The sequence below is a fragment of the Hypanus sabinus genome, chromosome 1 (assembly GCF_030144855.1).
Source record: "Hypanus sabinus isolate sHypSab1 chromosome 1, sHypSab1.hap1, whole genome shotgun sequence".
Taxonomy (NCBI): domain Eukaryota; kingdom Metazoa; phylum Chordata; class Chondrichthyes; order Myliobatiformes; family Dasyatidae; genus Hypanus; species Hypanus sabinus.
Window position 1 is genome coordinate 11,816,179 of NC_082706.1, and position 19,738 is coordinate 11,835,916.

Genomic DNA, 19,738 nt, shown 5'->3' on the forward strand with positions numbered 1-19,738 from the left:
CACAGTTACAGGTACCTCACTCAAGATGGAGAATTCAGCAGTTAATTCTGACTTGGGAGAAAGCTGAATATGTTTTCAATGAGATTTTGAGTTTTTGCATGAGGCAGACTAGAGATTTACTCAATTTCTGATCTAAAGTTGATTTGGCAGTGGTAGACCAGAAAATATTTGAATTTTCAAGTATAGCCAGTCTTCTTCCGAACAAAAAGAGTCTCTGCTAGCGCATCCTGAACCGTGACCAGAAGTGACATGACCTTTGGACTGATGGTTCAATTCAGAATGATCACCTGCAGGTGGTAAGTTTGAGCATGAGGAGGTGGGAGAACATGGACTCATCCAAGCGTAACAAAAACTGGAACGCCTGAAGCAACATCTCCACTTGGTGTACGAGAACCGATAGCTGGCCACGTGCTAATTGTGATATGTTTACATCCTGCAGGGAATTCTTTTAAAATGGACCAAGGGATTCAAAGCTACTGGTTGCGAAGGTGAAGATATTGTTGACCTCCTTCGAGAAGCCATCAGGAGAAGAGAGGTAAGAATATATTAGGTTGAGCCCAGCCTGTCTGCAATTGCCTTGCAGTCTGAAGAGCTGAGAGTTATTGTATAGATTGCAGTACCCAGGAGTAAGGGAGGACATTTTACTGCTCCTCCTTGTCTTGGCTCCAGATCAGTCTGTCAAGTTCAAGTATAATTGTCAATCAACTGTACCTGAATACAGGCAAATGAAACAGTGTTACTCTGGGACCATGATACAAAACACAGTACCAACAGTCACACACAGCACAAGGCACGTATAACACATAGAAGATAGCAAACACATAATAAGATGTCAGTAAAATACAGTTACACACAAAAAAAGCAGACAAAAGGCTTTGTGTCCATGAATGTTGCAGCAGTCTGGAATAAAGCTTGTCTTCTGCCGAGCAGACACTGGGGCGCAGCACCAACTCCAGCTTGGATGTTGTGCTGCACCATCTCCTGTAGAGTGCAGCAGTTCCAATGCCTCCCTCCTGGGCAGCTGTAAACCGTCAACACTGTGGCTCGAGGCCTAGTTTTCGCTACAGCTGAGGCCTCACAGCTTGCCTGATGCCCACCCATGCTGTCGACGAATAGACCAGTGAATCAGACTTGCAGCATTCCACGTTATTGATGACCAATAGGATATTACAATCACAAGAAAAGCGACTAAGATGATCACTACTGCACACTGGTTTTGACACTGACACCTTCATCACCTCTCTGATGCAGGCAGCAACACAATCAGCACCTACAGTTTTTCCAGCAATGAGCAACTCACTGATGGGGGCAGGCCTGCAGTATTTTAGGTTCTTAATGTCCAGCACTGTCTTGCGATTGTAAGATCATAAGAGTGGAACCTGGTGTTGTCTTCAACTGCTGTAGCCCATCCACTTCAAGGTTCAACATGTTGTGTGTTCAGAGATGCTCTTCTGCACACCACTGTTGTAACGTGCGGTTATCTGAGTTACTGTCACCTTCCTGTCAGCTCGAACCAGTTTGGCCATTCTCCTCTAATTAACAAGGTGTTTTTGCACACAGAACTGCCGCTCACTGGATGTTTCTTTCTTGGTTTTTTTTGCACCATTCTCTGTAAATTCTAGAGATTGGTGTGTGTGAAAATCCCAGGAGATCGGCAGTTTCTGCAATACTCCAACCACTCTGTTGTATGTTTATATCACCACGTTGTGACTTCTTTCCTTTTGCACTTTGACCTGTGACCTTTCTTAGTTTCTCTACTTGCATTCTGATGGCTGAGAGTTGCAGTGTAAATGCTTTTGTTTCATATCTAATTCAGGAGTTTGACTTGGATGTTGTGGCGATTGTTAATGACACGGTCGGAACAATGATGTCCTGTGGCTATGATGATCCCCAGTGCGAAGTTGGTCTCATTGTAGGTGAGTACTTGACTGGAGGTAAACTCCTTATGGACTTTGACGGGAATTGAACCCAGGTCGCTGGGGCTGTGATGGTGTTGCGCTATGGAGTCTTGGATAGGTACACGGAGCTTAGAAAAATAGAAGGCTATGGGTAACGCTAGGTAATTTCTAAAGTAAGTACATGTTCGTCACAGCATTGTGGGCCAAAGGGTCTGTATTGTGCTCTAGGTTTTCTATGTTTCTATCAGCACTCTTTTGTGTTTCAAATCTGTCTGAGACGAGTTCTGTTGTAATAGTTAATAGTGTAATTCCTATGCCACTCCTACGTGGGAGGCGTTCACATACTGTTCAACCAGCATTGCCAATAAAGTTCATTTGAATATCCTGCAAGGCTAGTGTCCGGATATCCCTCTGAACTATCCCTCAGCGTCAAACACAACAAGTTCCACTGGGCCACCATTCCAGAACTCAAAGAATAAGCTACTATTGCACTTTGGCAAATGGGCAATTTAAGCCCAAGGAAACAAATAAATTGAGCATTGACATTTTCAACAACATGTATGTCTGTATTGTATTTTGTGTTGCATGTTTATTATGGGTAATCTGTCACATGGGTTGGGGGTGGTAGAAGCGAATGAGAATAATTATGTATTCACTCTTTGTAGTTAGTTCAATTTAGTCTAGGGTGAGCCATAGTGTTTTGTTGACCACTACCACTAGATTGCTTTAATATATAATTATTAGTCCTCTTATTTTGTTATTTTGCTAGTTTCAGTTTTACTAGTTTTGTATCGCTGCAAGATCGTTTGTCTTTGCTGGTTTCTTAATAAAGGACCAAACGTACTCTTTTGAACTTCAGAACATCATACAGAGTCACCCCCGGGCTTAGACTCTGAGCAGTTTTGGTTTGTTTTCAACTACAGTGGCTGTGAAACTACCAAGTTGTTGTTAAAATAAACTTTGGGGAAGGAAACCTGTCATCTGTTGACCTTTGCCTTTTGACCACCTGTGGTCTTGGTTATTCTCATGTCAGCTTCCCCAATTCTTCCATCTCTACACTTCAGTCCAGGGGTTCCCAATCTTTTCATGCCATGGACCCCCACCATTAATCAAAGGGTCCGTGGATCCCAGGTTGGGAACCCCTGCTTCAGACTACTCTGAAGCCCATTCTTTGTATCTTAATGTGGTTCACATTATGTGTCTTTTCATCTCTGCAGGAACAGGGTGCAATGCCTGTTACATGGAGGAAATGAGGAATGTGGAGATGGTTGAAGGAGACGAAGGACGGATGTGCGTTAATACGGAGTGGGGAGCATTTGGTGACAATGGTTGCCTAGACGACATCAGGACTGAATTTGACATGGAAGTGGATAAGCTTTCACTGAATCCTGGGAGGCAGAGGTATTATATGGTGATTTTCTGGTGGTACAAACTTCTGAAACCAACTGTGTTGGTGGTGGGACAGTAGTTAAACTGGAACACTATGACAATAAGGGAAATCTGCTGCTTTAACATGGTTGGGAGGGATATGGGTGTAGATGGGTGAGTCAAGGATTCCTGGTTACCATTCAGTAAGTAACTGAAAACCATGGAATATGTGAATGTTAGATGGCTGGGTTCAGTTATCCATTGATACAGTCAACTTCTTTTATATGAAGAATGGTTACATGGATTTTGATTGTAACAATATGTGTGTTTCGACCCAAAGGGAAAATGGCTGGAGCTGCTTAGCATTTTAGTGCAAGGGTGTTTATTCTGTCCATCAAAAACCCAGCTTTCAAAAAATTAGTGAAAATAACAAAAACAATACTGACAATATTTATAGAAAGATATCTACTGGAGAACACAATTATAGCTACTTACCACATCCAGTGTGAACTTCAGGAAGCTCGATCTCTCTCTCCCCCAACTGAGAGCAAAACCCCCTATTTTTTAGGTACTAGGACATACCATCTTTATTTACCAACAAAGCTAACTTACGACAATACTTGAATTAGAGTATGATGCACCACACAATGACATTACAATCCTATTACAAAATAAACAAGCTGTATATACATATTTATACATCCCCATTGCTAAAGGAATGGAATATTCTGAAGTGTATGGCCAGAGAGGTAGAGTAAAGCCAACCCATTAAAAGAATATACTAGGGGGAAGACAGTGAAGTGCTTACACTCAGTGCAATGACAGCAGAACGACAAGGCAATGTTTGTGTATGTGCGTAAATGCACATGTGGTCGGATTGCATCTCCTGAGCGCCCTCCTTCACAGTCATGTTGTAGGACCATAAGACATAGGAGCAGAATTAGGCCATTCAGCTGATCGAGTCTGCTCTGCCATTCCATCGTGGCCGATTTATTTTCCCTCTCAACCCCCATTCCCATAATCTTTGACACCCTTATTAATCAAGAACCTATCAACCTCCACCTTAACTATACCCAATGACTCATGTTCTCAGTATTTATTTATTTATTGATCTACCTATCTTATTTATTTATCTATCTATCTTTATTTATTAGTGTGGCATGGTAGAAATAACGTCTCTACCAAAGGAGGTGTGAGGTGCTCCTTCTGTCCTTTAGCCTGCAGGTCACCCTTGGGCAAGGTGTAGCACCTGCTTAGCCCCCCAATCAGGGTCACATGAGGCCATGGGAGCAGGTGATGAATGGTCATATGAGCAGCTGGTGCATATCACAGTTCCTGGTTATGTGATCACCGAATCTTCACAGACAATCTCTGAAGAGTATTGATAATAGCTGGGGTCACCCTTCTTGTAAAGTCACTGCCCAGAAGAAGGCAATGGCAAACCACTGCTGTAGAAAAATTCGGCAAAAATAGGCCCGGTCAAGTCGATGATCGTCCATGTCATGTGACACAGCACAAAACGAATGAATGAATTTATATTTCTTTGTATTTGCACAATTTGTCTGCTTTTGCACATTGTTTATTAGTCTATGTGTGTAGTTCTTCATTGATTCTGTTGTATTTCTTTGCTCTACTATGATATTTGGCGAGAAAATGAATCTCAGGGTAGTATATGGTGACTTTGGTAATGAATTTACTTTGAACTTTATTGGAGATATTAATAGTTGTATGATCTTGCTTGATTCCCCAGTTATGAAAAGATGATCAGTGGGATGTATTTGGGAGAGATTGTCCGTAACATCCTAATCAAGTTCACAAAAGAAGGTCTACTGTTTCGAGGGAGGATCTCAGAAAGACTCAAGACACGAGGCATCTTTCAAACCAAATTCCTGTCTCAGATCGAAAGGTATGTAATGGGTGAACAATGGTATCATCACCACAAAGTGCACCATCGCCAACCATGTATCACCTTCACCATTGTGTCTGAGCCTACCAGGGGAATGGTAACTGAGTGTTATGTGATGACCCAGATTTGATTAGGGAACTTAAGGTAAAGGAACCGTTAGGGTGAGACGAGATACTGCAGCAGCTGGAGGAACTCAGTGCATTGGCAGCAACTATCATCGAGGCTATCCCTCGAGGTCGAGGGTGATGGTCTTCGTTCCGTTTCCACAGAGCGAAGACGCCTGTGTGAGTATTTGTTTAACGTGTACTTGATGTTGCACTCCAAGAAGCACATGATACTTCACAAATCAACCAACTGATTCCAATGGCATGGAAACCACGACGATTAGAGCTGATAGATTTGTTGCAGCCTTCATCTGCCTTCACAGCCATTGAGATTGAAGTAACATCGTCTGCCTGTTCCACCGTTGAGGTCTTGGTTGGATTGTTCTTTGTCAGGGACCTCACCCTCGACCTTACTGCCAAGGGTGACCCTACCAGGAGCATAGCTCCATATGACATCACTCTCAGGATCTCGGGACCACACAAGCTTCTCCACCACGACAAGGTGACAATCCACGGAGAGGGGCAGCAACTGTGGCGGGAAATGAATTATCACCATTTTCAGTCAAATTCCTGCATTGGGATACCCTGAGAGCCTCGAGCAGATTGCTTGTTCCTTAATTTTTATCACCACCGGTTGAATTATTAAAATTCAGCCATGAGGATGACAATGATATGAGTATTAATGCTGGCAGATTATGTTTTGAATAGATGAGGTTGAAACAGAAAGTGATAAGTGGATGAGATGAACATTGCCAGGTCAGTTAGGACCAGGAACGTACATCAAAACATTTTTCACAAATACAGATATCAACTCTTACTCCCTGTCCCCACTTCAGTCCAGCTGAGATCACATAACTTGGTACAAGTTGGATGTTCTTTGAGTATCAAGACTGATGAAGGGTCTGAGCCTGAAATGTTGACTGTTTACCCTTTTCCTCAACTGCTTCCTGGCCTTCTGAGTTCCTCCAAGCATTTTGAGTGTGTTACATTAATTTATAAAACATCTTTCATCATTTCAAGATGAACTAAAGAAAATACTTTAGAGACACAGAGACACACTTTTGTTCAAACAAGGTTTAATCAATTTATGAAGTAACTTATTTGACTTTCAGATTTATCCCTTGAGATTGGTGCAAATTTGTGACTCGCTATTGAGATAAAGTGCAGATTAGGCCCTTCCAGTCCTTTGAGCCACACCACCCAGCAATCCCCTGATTTAATCCTAGCCTACTCACAGAACAATTTCTATTGACCAATTAACCTAACAACTTTGATCTTTGACTTTGGACTTTGGTTGATCTTTGGACTGTGGGAGGAAAGTCACACAGTCACAGGGAGAGCATACAAATTCCTTACAGACTGTGGCGGGAATTGAATCCAGGTCGCCTGTATTGAAAAGTGTTGTGCTAACCACTACACTATCCCTTTTCATTATAATTGAGTCATTGATTATGGCTGAAGTGATTGAGTCAACTGTGGCTGCACTCCTAGAATTCAGAATAATGCGAGGGAGTCTTTTAGAAACACTCTTATAAAATGAAGAAGCAAACGGACATGATTAAGGCAGGGAAGTTGTTTCCACTTGTCTAGGAAACTAGAATTAGGAGACATAGCCTCAAGATTTAGGGGGAATAGATCTAGGATGGAGATGAGGAGAAACTGCTTTCCCCAGAGATTAGTGAACCTGTGGAATTCTCTGCCCAGGGAAGTAAAGGAGATACCACATTAAATATATCTAAGGCGTAGTTAAATAGATTTTTGCATTACAGGGGAATGAAGGGTTATCAGGGAAAGGCAGGTAGATGGTCAAGGCCGGGTCAGCCATGATTTTATTGAATGGTGGAGCAGGCTCGATGGACCAGATGGCCTACTGCTGCTCCTATTTCTTATGTTCTTACAGAATTATTAATCTATAGCAATACATACTGAACTGTAACCTTTAGCTTCACATGTTTCTTCTGCCTAGGTCCTTAATATGAAATTTTTACTCTTCATATTGTAATTCTTCATACAAATGCACCACCACACTGGTCTCTCATGTCACTTAATGCCTTCTCTTTGCCTTCCTGCTGTTTGCAGCGACCGACTGGCATTGCTTCAGGTCCGTACCATCCTGCAGCAGTTGGGTCTCCAGAGCACCTGCGATGACAGCATCATCGTTAAGGAGGTGTGTGGGGTGGTCTCCCGTCGGGCAGCTCAGCTCTGCGGTGCTGGATTGGCAGCTATCGTTGACAAGATCAGGGAGAACCGTAGCCTGGACACCCTCAAGGTCACTGTTGGGCTGGATGGGACGTTGTACAAACTGCACCCACAGTAAGTCATCCTGGAGGTCTTTGTGTACATGGTTCTTGATAGCCTCAGTCACAGATGGCCAAATATGCATGAATATTGATTTCTTCTTCTGGTGAACAATTTCTTCCCCCCCATTTCCTCTATTTACCACTCTGACATTTTACTTCTTCTCACCTGCCTGGGTCTCTTCCTTCTTTCCTTTTCCCGATGGTCCACTCTCCTCTCCTAAAACATTCTTTCTTCTCCAGCCCTTGACCTTTCCCGCCCACCTGGCTTCACATTTACCTTCCAGTTCGCTTCTTTTCCCTCCTCCCACCTTTCTATTCTGGTATCTTCCCCCTTCCTTCTCAGTCCTGAAGAAAGGTCTTGGTCCGAAACATTGACTGTTCACTCCTTTCCGTAGATGCTGACTGGCCTGCTGAGTTTCCCCAGCGTTCTATGTGCCTGTTACTATCTACCCTGTCCCTCAACTCAGGATCTATCTGTTCCACAGATTTTGCTTTTGCAACACTAACATTTGAACTTCAATTAATATTGGCTGCAATCCCCTGCACTTCCTGGAGGTGCATGAGGGAAGCTCTAAATTTCTGATAGCCCAATTTAATTTATTTTTTATGTCAAATGGTTGGCATGTACTTATTGCTCAGATGATGACATAAACACGAATCATTACATTTGATCCTTTGGGTAACTGGATAATCTATTAATCCTTTGAAAACTTGAATGGCCAAGAAAATTGTTCTGTTTTGTAACGGTAAACTAATTCAATTGAAGACACAGGAGTCTGAAAAATGGGTCTAACTTTGTGTTTACTTTAAGCAAGGCACGAATGTGATGACCCATTCAATTAACGTATTTATACATATAACCTGTAATTAATTATTTAAACAAACCAGAGTGCTTAATCAAACAATATTATATATACAAGATTTCTCAAAAATAACTGAAATATTAAATACTCATCACTCACCACAATGCTGAACTGATTTCACAACTCACAGACTCACTTTCACGGACTCTACAACTCACGTTCTCAGTGTTAATTATTTACCTTTTTTGTATTTGCATAGTTTGTCTTTTGCACATTGGTTGTTTGGCACTCTCTGTGTGTGGTTTTTCATGGATTCTTTTGTATTTTTTAACGGAAGACGAAAAAGAAATTTACATGTGGAGGCAGAGATCGAAAATGAGTACTTTTGAATATCAAACAAGATGCTTCCAGAATTAGAGCAAGAATATCATTTAGATTATATTAGGAAGGAGGTACAGAAACCTTAGGTCCATACCCCCAGGTTCAGGAACAGTTAGTACCCTTTAACCATCAGGCTCCTGAACCAGTTTGGATAAATGTTACACACAACAAAAATCAGAGCTGCAAAGTGAAGAGGGGAGTAAAAAAGTTTGAAGGTCAATCAGAAGTTTAGCTCCAAGTCTGCAAATCCACAGCTCTGCTGGAAGGTGAAGACAGACCATCCCGGGAATGGAGGATTGCGCACAGTATGTGTGTGGGTGGATGGGAGGGAGGAATGGAACTTGTTTTGCTGTTGTTGTTTTGTCGTGTTTTACGTTCTGTTTTGTTCTGCCACGCATCTTGGGCAGGCAATGTGTGGTGGAGTGTGTGGTGTCATTTGCAGGCTACCCCTTAGCATGTCCTCGGGTGTGTTGGTTGCTAATGCAAGTGACACATTTCGCTGTTTTGCTGTACTTGTGATAAATAAATCTGTATCTGAATCCGTGTTATCCATTCGGTGTTGGGATGAGGTTTGAAATAAGCCTGAAATTGAAAGCAAATGATTACTTTTTTCTATTTTTTTTTGTTTGAGAGACAGTTTGGTACAATTTAAAAAACATATATAGTATACCCAAAACAAGAGTCCAAGTGGAAAAGAAAATATAGAAAGATCGTAACTAAAAGGCCTAGACAGAGTTGATGTGGAGAGGGTGTTTTCAATAGTGGGAGAGCCTAGGACCACAAGGTACATCCTCAGAATAGTGGGACTTCCCTTTAGAATAGAGATGAGGAGGAATTTCTTTATCGAGAGGGTGATGTGTCTGTGGAATCCATTGCTACAGATGGCTGTGGAGGCCAAGTCATTGGGTATATCTAAAGTGGAGTTCGATAGGTTCTTTATCAGTAAGGGTGTCAAAGGTTACACGGTGAAGAGAGGACAATGGTGTTGCAAGGGACAATTAATCAGCCTTGATGGAATGGCAGAGCAGACTTAATAGGCTGAATGGCCTAATTCTGTTCTTATGGTTCAATCAGGGGTTCCCAACTTGGAATCCACAGACCACTTACTTAGTGGTATTGGTCCATGGCATAAAAAGGGTTCGGAACCCCTGGTCTAAATCGAAGTAGAAGAAGGCCATTTAGCTCTTCAAGTCTGTTACGCTATTCATTATGATTTTGACTTATCACCCAAATTCACCGTGCTGTTCCAGCTTTCTCCCTTGATCTCTGTAGCTTGAAGAAAGATATTTAGCTCCTTCTTGGATATCTTTATTTATGTAACTTCAACTGCTTTCTGTGGAAAAGAATCCCAGAGGTTGACCATTCAAGAATTTTCTCACCCTAGTCCCAAATGGCTTATTCCTTATCCTTAAACTGTGACCCCTGCTTCTAGGTGCACAAATCCTACTCAGCGTTTTAGGAACAGCTTTTACCCGCCCACCATTAGATTTCTGAAAGGTCAATGGACCAACCCATGAACACTACCTCACTGTTATTGCTCTTTTCTGGCACTACTAATTTAATTTAATCAAAAAAATATATATTTCTTTATCATAATTTATATTTTTTATGCCATGCACTGTACTGCTGCCACAAAACAACACATTTCATGACATCCTAAATGTCTGTGGTATTCTGGATTTTCCCAGCCATCAGAAATATCCTTCCTACTTCTAACACTTACAGCCCTGTTGGATTTTTGTAGGCTTCCATGAAGGCCTGTTGGATTTTTGTAGGCTTTTTACAGTCCTGTTAGATTTTTGTAGGCTTATGTGAGATTCTCTTTCAATTCTCCATTCTCTGGAGAACAGAAGCCTAAATTTCTCTTCATACATTCATCCCACCATTCTTGGAATCGGCCTGCTGATATTTCTCTGAACTCCCTCCACAGTAGGAATATTGATCCTCTGAAAATAAGTTCATTCTGCTTAATTCATTTTCCATAAAGGTAACATTTGAGATATGAGTGGAACTTGTTTGCTTCAGTTCTTTATTTTACGTTATTTCTTTGCACACAAGATAGTCACCAACTTTATACCATACCATTTCTAGGGGCTATGTCTCTGTTTTCTATCGGTTGTATTTTGTGTTGTATGTTTACTATGGTGGTTCGTCGTGTGGATGGGGGCGTGGTAGACTTTAGTTACATCTTCATGCTTTTGCTTTTGGGAGTTCAGTTAGAACTTGTGAGTGAGCTGGGGTGATAACTTTTCTTTCGAATGCTTAAACACACTTAATTACATTTAAAGACCTTTAACTTCACTTAAGCCTGCTTATGTTAGCTTAATTACCTCGAAGAAAGCTCAAAGTATGTTTAATACATTAAGGCGCATTTGATTGCAGCAGCTTCTACGGGGTCCTTTTTAAGTGCTTTTTTTATGATTGCAAGATCCTGTTAGTTATTAAGTATTGCAGGTCTACCCCGTCAGTGAGTTTCTCACTCACAGAGAAAATGAAAGAGCTGTTCATGGTGCTGCTGCCTGACTTGAAAGAGGCATATAATCCCGTAGCAAGCGCCCGTCTTGGTTGCTTTTCTTGTGACCGCAAGACCTTTTGGATGTTGTTAATGTGGAATGCCGCAAGTCCATTTCATTGATTTATTGGCGGAGAGCTGGGGCAGGTGATAAACGGGGGTGGGTGTGTGTGTACTGTGTGGCCTCGGTCAGAGTGAGGACTAAGCCTCGATCCGTGGTGTCGCCTGTTTACAGCTGCAAGGAGAGAGGTGTCAGAGCAGGTGCGCACCACTGGGGGTGGGTGGTAACAGCACCCAGGCTGGAGCTGATGCCCACCCCCAGTGTTTGCTCGGCAGAAGACAAGCTGTATTATGGTCGACTGCCGATTTCTGTGCCGGTCATGGCTCGGGTCTGGACTATATACTTTTGCGCAGCTGTGTCTTACTGATATCTTTCTGTATTGCCTGATTGCTGGTAGAGTGTTTTGCACCTTGGCCCCAGAGTAACACTGTCTCGATTGACTGTATTCATGTGTGGTTGAATAACAATTAAACTTGAATTGAATTGGACTTGTTATATTGCTGGTTTTACTTTCATTAGTTTTTATCGCTTCAAAATTGAATATATTCTTTGACTTTGAAACCTCTTTTTGGATTGAATGAAGGCATGTCATGTCATATGGGATCAACCGCGCAGCCACCTCCCCCTCACCCCCATGCTTGGTCTCTAAATGGTGTATGATGTTTGAATAGCTACTCCATAATTTAATTGTTGTTAAGTTGTATTCTGTAGATTGGGGCAATAGGAATCCGATCAAACTTATCTATTTAACGCACCGTAAAAGGGATATTTAAGTGCAGATGGATTTGAAATACCTGGTCCTATTTATCTTTAATTTTCGTCTTCCAGATCCTTGTATAATTGTTTTCTTTATCCTGTTTGCAGCTTCTCTACGATAATGCACGAGACTGTCGAACGCCTGTCCCCCAAGTGCCAGGTGACGTTCCTGCAGTCAGAGGATGGCAGTGGCAAGGGAGCGGCTCTGATCACTGCAGTCGCCTGTCGCATCCGAGAGGCTGGCCAGCACTAAAAGTAACTACTGCAACACTTTCTCTTCCACCTCCCCTCCTCTACCCGGCCCACGTCTCTTAAAATATTACTGAGTGCATTTGAGATGTGCAACCTCTCCCGTATTTCAGAATGGAATTTTGATTGCTGGTGTTCTCCTCATTTGCCCAGATACTAACTTGCATATGAAGGATGCCGAATGGAAGTTGCTACCTCCCATGCTTAACCTCGACCAAGATGTTGATACTGATTCCAATGTGACCTGTCGCCTGCTCTTTGCTGAGAGGAGCTGAACATGACTATGACATTGCAGTTGCTATTTTTAAGAGAACTGAACTAATTCTGTAAATAAGTTATTAATATTTCAGATCCACACTTGTTAAGGAAGGGAAAGGGCAGTGTGAAGTGTGATTAAAAAGATAAGTCAGTACTGGAGGTGAAGAATATTACTAAGGTAGTTTATTTCAGAAATTTAAAAAGAAGTTGTTCTGTAGTTCCTGCTGATGCACATTTGTTGTGAATGTAAATATGCCATCTACAGATTCAGTAGATTAGGAAGCTTTTGTGAACAGGCTCTCAAGTTGCAAGTTGCACCGGCTCTCCTTGTTGTCTAATGCAAGTTGTTGGGCCAGAGAAGACTGGTAGCTAATCTCCTAGATGTGTTCCATTCTCATCTGTTTACATTAACAAATTGAATTGAGTATTTGCCCACTTGGCTCTGACTTTGCTGTGTTAAAATGTCATTCATGGAAGCAAGAGCCACAGAAGAAATCTGAAGTTGCCATTAAGTTTGGACATCAGCTGTCATGAGCCTTTAACTTCATAGGCAGTGAGAAAGTTTATACTTTTGGCAGAAAGAGTGACTAATATTGCACCGACTATCGGTTAGGTCACCTTAATTTTGCACAGGTTTACAAAATTAATGACTCACACACTTTTGAATATGCCGCCATGCAAAAAATGGTGGGGACAAAGAAATTTTCTGTGACACCCTGACATTTTCTGTTGGGTAAGGTTAGAAGTTCAAGCATATTTGTAAAGTTGGTACAAATCTGTAAATAACGGGGATGAGCACTATTTAAAATATTACTTGTATCTTAAGAATATGCAGAACATTTTAATGGGGAATCAAGTTAGCATTGCCATCAGCTTGACTCAGATTTCAGCTTCTCTATTACAACCACGGTACATTTCCATGGAACTGCAGCTAATGTGGAGGTACTTAGATTGTACTTATGCATGCAATGGGTTACCACTGAATCACTTGTAGAATTTGAGAATTGCAACTTTTCAATTCTAGTGGATTATTTCTGGGTCAAAACAGTGTCCCAGCTATGCAAGGCTTCCACATGGAGTTGGTTTCTACCATTGTGACCAATTAACTTTTGATATTTGGTGATATATTTGGTGAAAGCATCTTTGAAATTCAATAACCTGTTTTTTTTAATTTAGAAGAAGTATACATGTATTTTTATACTGAAGTGAAATCATGGTTAATTTTTTGCACAGGGGATGTATGACGTATGGTACTGAAATATTATCACTGGAACCAGCTTGTATTGAGCTTGGTGTAAACTCTGTTAAGTTTGTACACTGTTATTGAAGTAAAATCCGGTCTGTATGTAGTAACTCAGCACACACAATACTACCTGCATGGGAAACATGCTATCATTACATTTTTGTGAAAACTTGACAACAATTCCAACAAATTGAATTTTGTTTTTTTTTTAATCTGGTGCTGGTTGTGGGTACAAAGAAGATGCAGGTTACTAGGGATAGTTGATTAGATAATGATTCAACCTTGGTCAGTTTGCCTGTCCAAGGAACCTTGGTATATTTATTTAATACAAGTGAGATAGGAGATATTCTCCATTTATATAAGAAGTGATATCTGTTGCTGGTTGGTTTGAGTTGTTCTCTGATCTAGGCAAATCATTTGCAAACATTTTGTCACCACACGAGGAGACATCATCAGTGTGCTGTTCACTTTTGATGTGTCCTTCGAATGGTTGGCTTTTATACACTTAACAATCAATTGATTGGTCGTCATTATGGATACTCAATTATGTTTATAAACCAATGCGGGCAAAATTCCAGACAACAGACAGAGTTCGCCATGCAACTAATCAGTGACGAGACCCCCTCCCTATGTCACTATTGAGTTTCCATAATGACAACCACTCTACTGATTGGTAAGTACATAAAAGCCAAGCACTCGGAGGGCACACCACAAGTGAACAGCACGCTAATGAAATGTTCCGAATGGTGCCGAGACATTTGTAGATGGATTGCCAAGATCGGAGAACAATCGCAACCCAACCATCAACCACCCGGGCTACACATTTTCCGAGTTATTTCCAAAATCTGTTGATTCATACAGATGATTGAGTTCAGCCTCCTATTATTGTCAAACTTCTCTTGAGCTTCTCTCCACAAATTGGCCTGCACAACCACGATAACTTACTGTGCTGTGACTAATGGAGAAGCAGTAAGATTACATTAGTGAGCAGGAGGTAATGCTGAGGTTCATGCTGTATTCTCATCTGTATAAAAAGTGGCTGGTGAAAGGTGGAGTGAATGAAATCTAAACATTAATTGGATACATTGGATTGCATTGGAGATCAAAGCCTGTCAGGCCTTTTCCACCCTGGTCACTTTGCTTTCCTTCCTGACCTACTGCTCAGTAATTTTGTGCCTGATGGAACATCAGTATATGTGTCACCACCATTTCAATTATTTCGAACCAAAGATTGTTCAGAAGATGAAAGTGAAACTTGTCATATGAAATGCACTCCAGCTTGTCCATGAATGATGGAAAAAAGTCATTAGGTCTTCCACCCCTGAATATCCATCTTGAGGTACTTTTACTCTTTCATATTATTTTGCTCTAAGGATTTGTTCATTGTCTTGCAGATGGCTGATAATTTGTCTTTGTTATTTTTTGATTGAAACAGCACCACCTTCTCAGTTTACATGTGCTGAATGCTGAAGGAGAGTACAAAATTCGCCCTTTCAGTATTCTTTCTGCAGGAAAGTTACAGAAGGGAAGCTGAAACATAAGAGATTCTGCAGATGCTGGAACTCCAGAGTAACACACACAAAATGCTGGAGGAACTCAGCACATCAGGCAGCATTGAAGGAGAGCAATAAAGAGTCGACGTTTTGGGCCAAGACCCTTCCTCAGTACATCCTGATGAAGCATCTCAGCCTGAAATATCGACTCTTTAGTCCTTTCTGTAGATCAGTGGTTCCATAGAATCCTGCCATTAACCAAAGTGGTTGTGGACCCAGGTTTGAAAACCTCTGAGAGATGCTGCCTGACCTGCAAATGGTTTTGAGGGTCATTTCATACCTTTTAAACCTCTTGGAGGAAGTATTACTGCCCTAAATGTATTGTTTCAATTGTATTCTTAACCACTGCTTATGTGACATTGGGAGTCCAGTACAGGGAAAGAAACAAAGACAAAAATTAATAAGTTTCTTGAATTGAGTGGATGCTGGAGATTTTAAATTTAGTAGTGCGCTATTCTGTAAAAGAATAGGAAGGGAGTTGTATTTGGGGTTGTATCCTTAGATTTGGATTGTACCAGTGATACAATTGTTGCGGAAGGCATTGGTCATCCACTTTGGTAGAAAGAAAAGGCAAGTTTCTTTTTTTCAAGAGATGTTGAGACCAAAGATGCGGGTGAAGGAACACTTTACTGAAGGAACTCAGTAGGATAAGCAATATTTGTTGGTGGGGGAGGGGGAAGTAAAGAATTGTTGACATTTGGTGCCGAAACCATTCATTGGGACTGAGAGTGAAGAGGCGAGACGGCCAGTATGAAGAGAAGGGGAATGACGAGAAACGAGTATGAGGTGATTGGTGGGATCGAGAGGGCTGCAAGATGACAGGAAGGTTGCGTCAGGAAGTGGAAGAGAACAGGGGTGGAGATTGCAGACAGTGGCAGGTAAATGAGAGACGGAGGGAGGCAAAGGGAGAATTAAATTAGAGGCAGATGAAGCAAGTTGAGGTGGGGGGGGGGAGAGTGAAGGGTGGAGACTTCTGATTTCACTCACTAAGCTCCCTTCACAATCCAACAGGACCTCCTAACTCTGAGATATTGGGCAGAGAATGATTTAATGAAAGACCTCCCAAGGACTATTTACCCTCTATATCATTGTGATTCGATCATTGTCTGATCGGATTTTGACTTTGATTTACTGTTCTTTCTTTAGAGCTAATTAATTTATGAAATTTGACCATTGGATTTGAACTGATTTCACCTGAAACAAGGTTTATCGGGTCTATTTAAAAGTTTCCATTGATCATACTTTTGTCTTGAACTTGATAGCAACTCCCACACTCAGCTCCATGTGTAAGCTTTTGACTGATATTGATCAAAATAGGATTATATTACTGAAATCAGTTGTGTTATCACATTTGACTTTTGCACTTTTATAATGTACATCTGAAGTAAAATAGACACAGAAAAACAGAAATAGACCATTTTACTCTTTAAACCTGGTCCATTGTTCGTTACAATCATATCTGATCCTGACTGGATCTCCGTTGGTACACATGCCAATGACTGCTAATGCAGCATACTTAAGTTCTACCAGGCCAACATTAGATATAGACCATAAGGCATTAGTGCAGAATTAGACCATTCAGCCCACTGAGTTTGCTCTACTATTCCATCATGGCCAAATTATTATCTCTCCCAATCCCATTCTCCTGCCTTCTTCCTGTACGTTTGATGTCCTGTCTAATCACGAATTTATCAAGCTTCTCTTTATTTACGTCCAAAGACTTGGCCTCCACAGCTGCCTGTGGCAAACTCATCACCCTCTGGCTAAAGAAATTCCTCCTCATCTCTGTTCTAAAGGAATATCCTATTCTGAAGCTGTGCCCTCTGGTCCTTGGCTATCCATATCCACTATATCTTAGACTTTCAATATTTGATAAGTTTCAATATCAAAGTACATTTATTATCAAAGTCTGGATACATCATACAATCTTGAGATTTGTTTCCTTACAGGCAGCCACAAAACAAAGAAAGCCCAAAATAATCCATTAAAAAAATCCATCAAACACCTAATGCGCAGAGAGAAAAAAAATCATGCAAACAATAAAAGTAACCAAATAGCATTCAGAACAGAAGTTTTATGAAAGACGCAAAGATAGGCATCACTGCAGCTAGACCAGGCCACAGCTCAGTTCACTGTAGTGCCAAGTAAGTTTTGTGTATGAACAGACTAACTGATGCTGATAACTGGGAGTTGTTACCAACTACAGGGTCGTCAAGTCCCAGTCAGTGAAATTAGGAAAGTTTGTGTCCAGCACAAGACTAGCCCCCAGGCAGACCATAACGGGTGCAGTCTGGCACATTCACTCCAAAGCCAAGAAAAACAGAGCAATAGTGGGAAATGGGGAAAGGTTAGTGGATGTACAGAAGTTATATTTGAATTTGGAAATGGTGTGTGTGTTAAGGTCTGCTTCTAGCTTGGGTCAACTGTATTTCTCAGAACCTTGAACAGTATATCTTTCAGAATCTTACCAAGGTAAGATGCTGTGGGTTAAAGAGTAAGCCTAAGTTAGAATTGGCTCATCCCATGCAGTTATGAAAACGGGTTACTGTGTCCGTACTGACTACCAAGTGAGTCTAATTCCAATGCCCATTCCCCTTCCTCTTGTGCCATAATGAGGCCATCCTCAGGGAGGAGAACAAATTTTTTTTGTTTATTCTATCTGGGTAGTTTTCAACTGGAAGGCATGAATACTGATTTCGCCTTCTGGTTAAAAAAAATTCCCTCCCACTCCCTTCTTCTTCTATTTCCCACTCTGGCCTCTTGCCTCTTCTCATCTGCCTATCACTTCCCCTCAGATCCCCTCCTCCTTCCTTTTCTCCAATGGTGCACTCTTCTGTCCTTTCAAGTTCCTTCTCCTATAGCTCTTTCCCTTTCCTACCCAGCTGGCTTCACCGATCACCTTTTAGCTATCCTCCCTTCCCCTTCCCCTTCCTTTCCAGTCCTGAAGAATGGTCTCAGCCCGAAACTTCGACTGTTTGTTCATTTCCGTAGATGCTGCCTGAGCTACTGAGTTCCTCCAGCATTTTATGTGTGTTGCTTTGGACTTCCAGCATCTGCAGAATTTCTCATCTTTAATATTTCAATGAAACTGCTGGATTTTTTATTTGTAAATCAAACCTATGTGAATAGACCTATAATGTAGCAATTCTAAGATGTGTTTTTTTAAAAGAAACCCAAATCTTTGTTATATTTCATTACCAACAACAGATGATTTCACAAAATAACTGCTCCTTCCTGGCACGTTTAAACCATATCCATTGCACAGCCTCTGTAAAAGCAATAAACGATTGCATCCCAGATGTGGGTGTTGTTTTGGGAGCTTTGAGTGTGGAATCACAATACAAACCAGCTGGAAATTATGCAATAGACCCGACCTATGCATGAAAAATCATGATACTGTGTGTCATTAGGCAACATTAATATTTATTAACATTTATTTATTTTGATTACTAATGCAATAGAGCAAGTCAGTTATTTTTATATAGGACATGCACTGTTTCCAAGGCTGCTATTACTGTTAAACTGGGTTTTTACTCTCTGCTGGATTAATGTTTAGTTGCAAATTAAATATATTTCTCATTTTAAAAAATCACGCTGTTGTCTCTTGTCATTGGTTTCATAGTAGCAGACCACAGCATACTGAAGATGTTCATCCATCTATTTATCTGTTACTTATTGACATACTGTGTGGCCTTTCAAGCCATGCTACCCAGCAATCCCCCAATTTAATCCTATTATAATCATGGGATGATTTACAATGACCTATTAACCCGTCAACCAGTGTGTCTTAGAACTGTGGGAGGAAACTGGAGCATCCAGAGAAAACCCCCATGATCACGGGGAGAACGTACAAACTTCTTACGAGTGGCAGTGGGAATTGAGCCCAGGTGAAGTCAAGTCACTTTTTATTGTCATTTCAACCATAACTGCTGGTACAGTACACAGTAAAAACAAGAGAATGTTTTTCAGGACCATGGTGCTACATGAAACAGTACAAAAACCACACTGAACTACGTAAAGACAACACAGAAAAAAAACTACACTAGACTACAGACCTACCCAGGACTGCATAAAGTCCACAAAACAGTGCAGGTATTACAATAAATAATAAACACAATAGGCACAGTAGAGGGCAGTAAGTTGGTGTCAGTCCAGGCTCTGGGTATTGAGGAGCCTGATAGCTTGGAGAAGAAACTGTTACATAGTCTGGTCGTGAGAGCTCAAATGCTTCAGTGCCTTTTCCCAGATGGCAGGAGGGAGAAGAGTTTGTATGAGGGGTGTGTGCGGTCCTTCATAATGCTGTTTGCTTTGCGGATGCAGCGTGTAGTGTAAATGTCTGTAATGGC

The 19,738-nt window shown here is 41.3% G+C and overlaps 1 protein-coding gene across 1 annotated transcript in view; it reads left to right on the top strand.

Annotated features, from left to right (window-relative positions):
* The window catches only part of LOC132391423 (hexokinase-2-like), a 99,383-nt gene extending 80,412 nt beyond the window's left edge, over positions 1 to 18,971 (top strand). The window contains exons 13-19 of the mRNA XM_059964606.1: positions 440 to 535; positions 1,817 to 1,916; positions 3,116 to 3,299; positions 5,017 to 5,172; positions 7,356 to 7,589; positions 12,198 to 12,344; positions 12,492 to 18,971. Of these exons, the coding sequence (XP_059820589.1) occupies positions 440 to 535; positions 1,817 to 1,916; positions 3,116 to 3,299; positions 5,017 to 5,172; positions 7,356 to 7,589; positions 12,198 to 12,342 (915 nt within the window). The 3' untranslated portion in view covers positions 12,343 to 12,344; positions 12,492 to 18,971. The remainder of the gene's footprint in view (positions 1 to 439; positions 536 to 1,816; positions 1,917 to 3,115; positions 3,300 to 5,016; positions 5,173 to 7,355; positions 7,590 to 12,197; positions 12,345 to 12,491) is intronic.
* The last annotated feature ends 767 nt before the right edge of the window (positions 18,972 to 19,738 follow it).